This window comes from Lathamus discolor, chromosome 6 (assembly GCF_037157495.1).
Source record: "Lathamus discolor isolate bLatDis1 chromosome 6, bLatDis1.hap1, whole genome shotgun sequence".
In the NCBI taxonomy this organism is placed as follows: Eukaryota; Metazoa; Chordata; class Aves; order Psittaciformes; family Psittacidae; genus Lathamus; species Lathamus discolor.
In genome coordinates this window covers 29,449,637-29,458,247 of record NC_088889.1, presented here as the reverse complement: position 1 = coordinate 29,458,247, position 8,611 = coordinate 29,449,637, and the positions used below count along the sequence as shown (strand labels likewise).

The following is an 8,611-nucleotide window of genomic DNA, read 5'->3' as shown; positions in this document are numbered from 1 at the left end:
ATTTTTTAGATCCATTCCAACAATGAAACTGTTGATGCCTTCAGACCCCCCATTCTGAGCCCAAACCATATCTCACATAGGTGATTATGCTGCTGGTAACTCCATCTGACATATGCCAGGGACATTTGTGAGGTATTTGGGGTTACCAAGGCTCTGTGTAAGCTACAGGAAAGCACTGCCTTGAGCTTCATGAGCCTAGGTGTTACTGTGATTAGCAGGTGATGGCCACTGGCTGTGTGGATCTCAGCCGCAGCACATTCATAGCTGCCAAGTTTCTGGTGGCAATAGAAGCCAGGTTTTTAGCCATAAGTAATCACCGACTTCTTCAAAAGCTGACAAATTCACTTAGTATTGCCCAGAAATATCTGTTAATTACTAACTGTGTGAGAATTGCTAGACAGTCTGGATACATAATGAAATACATGACATCTGGTTTTGAGAAATCAGACACCCCGAAGTGATGGGTATGTGACATGAATGGCACTATTTTCCCATAGGGATAACCATTTTCCAATTAATGGGAATGTGGGTGTGCTGATCAATGAAGAGCACCAGGGAAAGCTTGCTGTCATCAGGGAGACACTCTTACCTCACCATCCCTGAATTATCATGGTGTCAATCTGTACCAGAACTTCATAAAACTTACTAACGTTTTTCTTTGTCATTATGTCCTAAAAGTGACATGCAGAAAGAGCAGTATCATACAGTACAAGAACGCAATAAGTTATTCAGTATCAAGACAACGCTAACAGGATGTGGCTATCTAGTTGTTATAGGTTAGAAAACAAATTAAAAGGACCGAAATTATTATGAGAGCCTGCGATGTCTCTTGTCTGATGACAAACACTGTCTTGCAGAAACTATGACTGCCCTGGATTTGTGATAACCTTGAGGCTGACAGTTTTGGGAGTGTTGTGCAATCCTTCTGTACTTGTTATTTACCACACAAATTTGCTGCACACTTCCAGTGACGGACGTTCCCTGATCTTAGTCAAAATAGAAAGAAAACCAAGTTAAGACACATGTATATGGTTGCTACTCCCCCTTGTAGACAATTCTCTACCAACTTTTTGGTTATCCAGATCTTAATTCAACCTAAATTTTCTCCATCTACTTTAAAATGAATTGAGCAACAAGGTTACCCCTCAATGATATCTGATTCGCAAAATGTCATTTACTTTTGGTTTGTTTTTTTTCCTACTAACAAATGGAGACTATTGATCTGAGGTCCATGAGGTACAGCAAACACAGTCTTTTGGTATTTGCCTACAGAGTTGTTTGTCATTGCAAAGCTGGACTTTGGCGCACTGTCCTGAATTAGCCCTGAGATTTTCTAAGGGTTTTTGAATGATTTTCTGTAGAATCTGTTTATCTGTATTGCACTAAGACTCTTTTTGTCTTATGTGTATAGGTATGAAGCTTATGCGTAGAGGTCTTTTATGTGTAGAGGTATGAAGCCAACTGTTTGTTACTAAATATTGAACAGACTAAACACAATTATGAGTAAGAAACTTTTGTTAATAATTTACATTATTTTGATAAGGGCTTTGAGAGTGAATGTCAAGTGTTACATGGCTGGCAGTTTGATATAAAAAGGTTCTTATGTTCCTTATTGGTACACTTACAGCTACAATTTACTAATGTTGATATCAATAACTTAATTTCAAAGAAAGTAAAGATACCCAAACTAATCAAAATAATTATATTTTAGAAATATTCAACATAACTTTCAAGTTATATTTTTCAAGATATTTTAAGAGACTAAAGTCTAGAAATTTGCCATTTATATTTTACTTCTTCTCTACCAGTTTGATATTCTGCTGCAAATTTTTTAATCAATCCATAGTTTAAGCACTTTCATTGGCTTTCTGTATTTTACTAAGACATGCTAAGGATGTTGATTTAAAAAATTAAAGAAAAAATATTAAATATTTACTGATTGATTTATGTTTTGTTTCACAACTGTACAACTATCTAGTGTAGCTGGTATGTTAAAATCCTCTCAGTTGTCTCATTATAAAACAACACAATAGCAATAAGTTAAACTCAAGAAACCTTAAAAGTGAAAAGGTACAAACATCAATTCACAGTATGTTTTTACTCCATAACAGTAATCCACTCCTACCATTTAGGAAGTTGACTTCTCAAACATTACCTTCATTTTCTATGTGTCTCTGTAATAGTTTAAAGCATGTTAACAGCCCGTAGGAAAGCTCTGCTCTTCCTACTGAAGAAATACAAACTCTCCAGGGTTATAATGTCTTATTCCTCCTCTTTTCTGCTGCAGTCTGACATGTCTAGCTGGAAAGTGTAACAATAAACATGCCATCAGCAGGAGAAAAAAGAAATGACAGTGATGATAAATCCATAAGAAGGAAACTGGTGTTACGCCATGTACTGTTCCACCATACTTTTATCTCAGGGCATTGGCAGTAATAGCTGTATTAACAGGATAAAACAGAGTCAGTCTGCTGCTATGGCTTCCTTGCTTAGTAGAATAAATATTATTTGTAAAGCAAAAACCAACCTTCTTGTCTTCATGAGGAGGGCTTCCTCTGAAGGGGAAAAAGGAAGGCAAGCTAAACCAGCTATACTCATCAACCCTTTACACTGGTGTATCTTCCAGTGTCCCTGTCACTGATCCTGCAACTTCACACCACCCGTGGTCAAAAACCAAATAAATTAATGGAAATTCACTCCAATATTAAGGGAATCTGTATTTAAAGCTAGTCATCAAGGTTAGAGTATTAAACAGACAGGATTTATACCTTACACCTCCTTTTCCTTGATTCCCTTTTCCTGCTGTCCAGTACACACACCGTGAGTGTACAGAGTAGCTACATTATCCAGAGGCTTTGAGCCATCTCAAATAACCCACAGGAGCATGTCAGGAAGAGCTTCTTACAAAACTGGTGAAAAATGATCTGACACTTCAAGCTATCTCCAGCTATAGACTGGCGGAAATACCAGTGACTTTCAGACAATGAAAAATAGGGTTTGTTTTTTAAGGGATTAATAATGTATATAAAGATAATGGGTGAAAGATAAGCACTAGTACATAATGGCGTGCATGCACAGGTGTTTCACTGGATCGCAGGGATTTAGCCAGCAATGTGTATAAGTGCACATTCTCTGGTGGATCAGTCATTTTTCAGAGGGTTTACGATTTTTCCCATGAAAAGGATGGTGTGGGTGTATTTATCCAGAATTGCCAGGAGAAAAGGCCTGTTGAATCTGATTCGAGGTGGATGAGGAAAATCGCCAGATCGCCAGGTAATCTCCTTAACTGTGGCCCCAGCTGCTTCAGTGCCGTTTTCATGAACATTCAGTATGGCTTTGTGGATCACCTGCAAAGACACAAAGCCAAACAGCCTCCAGATGACAACCTGGCAAGAAAAGAGCAGCCTACCACCCTCCTTGCTCTCACCAAAGGGAGCCCTGCCTGGAACAAGACCCAGCAGCACCAACCTCTGCGAAGGTCATCACCAGACACTCCTTCCCACTGCAGCACAATCAACTATCAGGCCACTCCTGCTAGCCTCCTTCACTGTGTGTGCAGAGAGTAACCCTCAAACAGCAGACAGCCAAAGAGTGATCAAGATGACTGTTGGCAAGAAACTCTGGTAACAAAGAAACCTGGTAATTTAGCTTAGGCTTTGTTTTGCCTTTGGCAGCTTCATGAATTATTTTGAATTTACCCTACCATCTAGCTGAAAAAACTAACTTTTTTGAAAGTACTAGAATAGCAGGAATAACAGCGTTTTGCCCTTTGTATGCAGAATTAGGTGAAATTTTGCCAAAGCTAATGTCCTAGCTTTGGATAATTTTGTTTAGTAGCTAAAAGAACAGCTAATTATATATATGTCTTCTTCCTTGTTCTCCAACCATGTACATATAGCCTTGCAAGCATGTTTGGCTTCAGATTTAGGAAATACAGGGAATGCTTTGCCTCTAGTTTGGCAGCTGTCAATGACTGAGTGATGCTTCAGAGAGACAGGGATAAGCTTTTCATGGGATATTAATGCCAGGTTCCTTGGAATAGACAAATCCTGTGGTCACTGTGTTTCATGTGCTGACTTACTTTTGAAACCATTAGTCCAGGATCCTCAGTAATCCCTGACAGATCAGCTTGTTCAGTGAACAGATCAATCATCCCCACTTGTTTGACTATACTTTTCACATCATATGTACCCGAAATACAAAGTTTTGGAATGTGCAGATGTATTTTCCTGTAAAAGATACCACAAATGGGGACAAATTGTCATCTAGGTAGCACTCCTCAATGGCTTCAGTATAATGACAGTTCACATTTATCTTTCTAAATGTTGAAAGTCTGCTTTCAGGGTTCAGGTAGCATGCTCTTCTGATCAGGTTAGCTATCTAATGTGGGGGGCTGGAGCAGAATGAGCCTGTGTTATCCTCTGCCTCCACAGTGGGGTGAACACCACACAACTGTACCAACTCTGTGGCAAGCAGGGAGCAGGGTTTTTTCAAGAAATCATAATTAGTTGTCCTAAGGCTGTTTGAATATACAACAGGGCTTGGGCCACCACAGGAGTAGCTGCAGTAATGGTGAATGAGTAAAATTCTTGCTTTTACCTATAATGGTCTCAACACCCAAACACCCAATAGCTACTCCATTATATTTTCAAAATGCCCTTATGAAACAAGGGTCTGCTGCCTTCATTTTGGTGCTAAGCAACTTTTGGTTGAGCCAGGAACTTAACCCTAGGTGGATCACAAGTTCAATGCCCTATTTGTTTGCTAGCCACAGTTCTTTGTAACTTTTGTACTAAGAAAGAAGTCTTGCGTAAAGAGGTTCCATTAAGTGACCAGAGCTCAGTAGAATAACGTGGCTTTTGATGTTTTGTCTTGGTGAGATAAACTCTACTAATCTATGATTAGACTAGCTATAAGGAGGAAATTCTTTCCTGTTAGGGTGGTGAGGCACTGGAACAGGCTGCCCAGGGAGCTTCTGAATGCTCCATCCCTGGCAGTGTTCAAGGCCAGGTTGGATGAAGCCTTGTGTGGGATGGTTTAGTGTGAGGTGTCCCTGCCCATGGCAGGGGGGTTGGAACTAGATGATCTTGAGGTTCTTTCCAACCCTAACTATTCTATGATTCTATGATATAGTCACCTTTCAGAAAAAAAACCTTACCTGTCTCGGAGGAACTTTCCCCATTTAGATACAGTCCTTTTCAAGAGAGCATCTTCCACTTGCTTCATCTTCCCTTTGTCAGGCAAAACAAATAATGCTGCAGCATTTCCATTGTAAGGTATCTGAACCAGCCAACAGGACAGTTCTTCATCAAAGTAAGTTCTGTAGTAACCCTTTCGATACATCATGTCAACTTGTACAGATGTTTCCTGATCCACAAAAAAGTCCTCCTGTTTTGTATATAAAGTACTGAAGGGTTTCTCCCACTGGGCTTAGGGCAAAAAGAAAAATAATTCAGTGGAATACAAAGAGGAATGGTCATGGTGAATAAGATGGGATCTAGTCCCACAGCCTTCCTTTGATTAGAGCAAATATCTTTTTCAAGCTACTGCATTCCCAAGTGTTACAGCAATGCAGCTCTTTTGGTTTCTATTTCAGGTGTTTAAAGACAATTGCAAAAAAAAAAAAAAATATTGAAAACATCATCTTTCAATAGAGCATAAGCCTATAAAACATTAAAGAATTTACCAAGCTCAACAAAGACAATTATTAAAAAAAAACCAATACCACTAGTCTTTCACTCAGCCAGGTGAGGACACATTTATACTGACAAAGAATATACATGAGTTTATAGCGATATGTGGTATTTTCCAGATACTGAACTTGTTTTCCTCCATTTAAAATACTTAATCTACAGTTTCTTTCTCTTGTTTTCATTCCCTGTAATAAGCAGCAAGCATCTAAGTTAGAACCTTCACACCCTTTGATATTTCTTACCTTTAAAGAAGACGTAGTTAACAAGAACCATTGTGGTGAAAGGATCAAGATTTTCCACTAGTTTAGTAATTTTCCCATTTGTCTTTTCCTCAATATAACTGTTGATCTGATTCTCTGCACCAGAGGAGTTGTTAAAGTCAGTAGAAAAGACTTCAGATTCATAAAAATTTTTGACATCATCCAGGAACTTCTGTAGTGGTTTTAGTGTGTCTTGTATAAAAAGGGCATTGCCCAGGCTCAGCTGGAGTTCACTGTCTGAGCGGTTCAACATGTGGAGGAGCTGGCAAAAACCTTCATTTATTTCCTGCTCCTGAGTCTTTTTCAGGTTAAAGGCAAGCCCTTCCAGAATCTGCGTCAGTGTTGCTGACTTGGCACCGAGTGCCAGCATTGCAAAGGAAGCAGAGATGCTTATGGGTGAAAAGAAAATATTTTGATCAGTTGCTTCGGATGCAATCAGCTTGTAAAATAAGAATGCAAAGTCAGCATTGCTGGAAACTAGTTTACCGAAAGTATTATTCTTAATTGGATAAACTCCTTTCCCATGAGAACTGTGTCCTGGGTAATACAACCTTTTGGGATCATCCTGCTTATTGGGATAACGAGGATGTTGATGACAGTGGGCAGCAGTATACAAATCAGCCAGCAATAAACACAAGGAGAAGATGAGCTTCATTTTCCTTTTAACTGTTTCTGGAAAATGGATAAACATAGAAAATAAGGCATGGAAATGAATTTATTCATTCTGTGTGTCCAGCAAATCAAAATGAGGCTCTCAGAACACATCTGTTCTCTAAAATCCCACACTTTTATATTTCACATTCCTAATACATGCTAGTTATCCCCAGAAAGAATATGCCTCCTGATACACTACTTGTATAGCCAAGTACTCTCTCAGAAGCAGTCATTTGGATCATATTGACTTTTTAAAAATAGGATAGGACTGAATTTTTAAAAACTTGCAAACAACTGGAAGATTATAACCTTTTTCCCAGAGTAGGTGGAGGACGTTAGTTTTGCACTCAGTACTGTAGGATGGCCACTGCTGCCCTGTTAGTCGTCCTCAATTCATCAAATAATGAGAGAATGAAATGTGTTTTAAACAAAAATGAGGTATAAATACATATCCTACTGTCTAGGATCAAGATTTCAAAGTACTTACTGTTTCTTCAAAGATAAAATATTGGATCACTGTGGTAGCAAAGTCTATATGCATCTTTATTGTTTCCAAAACAATTTTTTATATAATTATGTGGAATATCTGCTTCACTAACAGCTAGTTTTTGCTGATTTTTGGCATGTTTTGGTTTTTTGCATGTGAAGTACATACCTTTGTTTACAGGTAAAAATGTGTCTTTTCCAGGCAACCACATAATTCCCCCCACATATAATGTTCAACAGTCCGAGGGCAAATTAAAAGGGTACTTACAGTGCTACAAAAAGTATCTTGCTGTGCCCATCTGGTCTTGTCTGTTCCTTCTCTTCAGTACGCATTGAACAGGATTAAGCAAAGCACCCCCGTTAATCATTAATCAGTTCAAATAAAAATTGCCAGAGAGGATGCACAAGCAGCAATGACACTAGATACTCTGGACAGTTTGTCCAATCCAGCCACAAACTAACAGTTCTGGGTGTTGGGCTGCAGATAAGAGGGAGCAGAACAGGGACTATATCTCCTCTGGAATAGTAACCTCTCTTTCAGGATTTCAAAAGAAGATTTGGATTTGGAAAGCTCTTCTGCTTCTACTTTATACCTCAGTCACAACTTTTGGTACCAACTTTAGTGGCTTGAGGTCTTATTTTGAGGGGAGCAGACTGCAAGTGATTAATGAACTGTCTGTAGATTTCTTTAGAGAATATCATGTGACATTACCACTCTAGTGAGACATTTCCAGTGAACAGAGCTGTTCACTCATTGCTGTTGGCCATGGCTCGTGACTATTTGGGGAATTGGTGAAGTTTTCCTGGGGCTTTTTTGAAAATACACAACCACCATTGCTAAGAAACCACACTTACATTGATCAGTTCCAGAGATTGACTGCAAAGAGAGACATGAGGTCAGTGAATGTCTTGTGTCCTCAGATTAGTCTTCTGAATCATAAGCAACTGAAAAGGACCTCAGCAGCACACAAACAAGGCTGCCTATCCACCTTTCAGCAAGTGCTAAAGAAGACATTCTGACATCACTGAATGGATATTCAGGGTTCAATATCATATATGGACAGATTGCTCAAGGACACACTAAGGCAGGAAATGAAAATTTTAACAGACCTCGTTGCCCCTGTAGAACCCATCTCCATTATGTTGGATGGTTTTGTCATTCAACTTACCAGTTACAGTGCCATTTCCATAATGTTGGTGTGAAATATGCAGTCTCCATCCCGTTGACTCTGCTTTGCCAGAATACCCCAAGAGGCTGATGGCAACCACCAGATTTTGAAGGGTAGTATCCATAATCTGTAAATCACCGAACCATTGCCCAGTAACTACAAGTGCATTATGTACTGTCAAAAAGTAGCCAGCAATACATGTGGCAACTGGCATATTATAGCTTATAAAACAGTGAATAAGATGTACAAGATGAAAATGAGGAGTTTGAGTATTTCCAGTTCAGCTAGCTCTGTAAACTTCTACCAATAATCCTAAATCTTCATTAACAGAGATCAGATTGTTTATTAG

The 8,611-nt window shown here is 39.0% G+C and overlaps 1 protein-coding gene across 1 annotated transcript; it reads right to left on the bottom strand.

The window, feature by feature from the left end:
* Positions 1 to 1,497: 1,497 nt before the first annotated feature.
* Positions 1,498 to 7,471, bottom strand: LOC136017321 (alpha-1-antitrypsin-like). Its single transcript, XM_065685536.1, has 5 exons — positions 7,362 to 7,471; positions 5,936 to 6,625; positions 5,159 to 5,429; positions 4,082 to 4,229; positions 1,498 to 3,347 (listed from the first exon to the last, which is right to left on the bottom strand). Exons 2-5 carry the CDS (start codon positions 6,606 to 6,608, stop codon positions 3,141 to 3,143), a joined length of 1,299 nt encoding a protein of 432 aa, XP_065541608.1. The 5' UTR covers positions 6,609 to 6,625; positions 7,362 to 7,471; the 3' UTR covers positions 1,498 to 3,140.
* Positions 7,472 to 8,611: the final 1,140 nt, after the last annotated feature.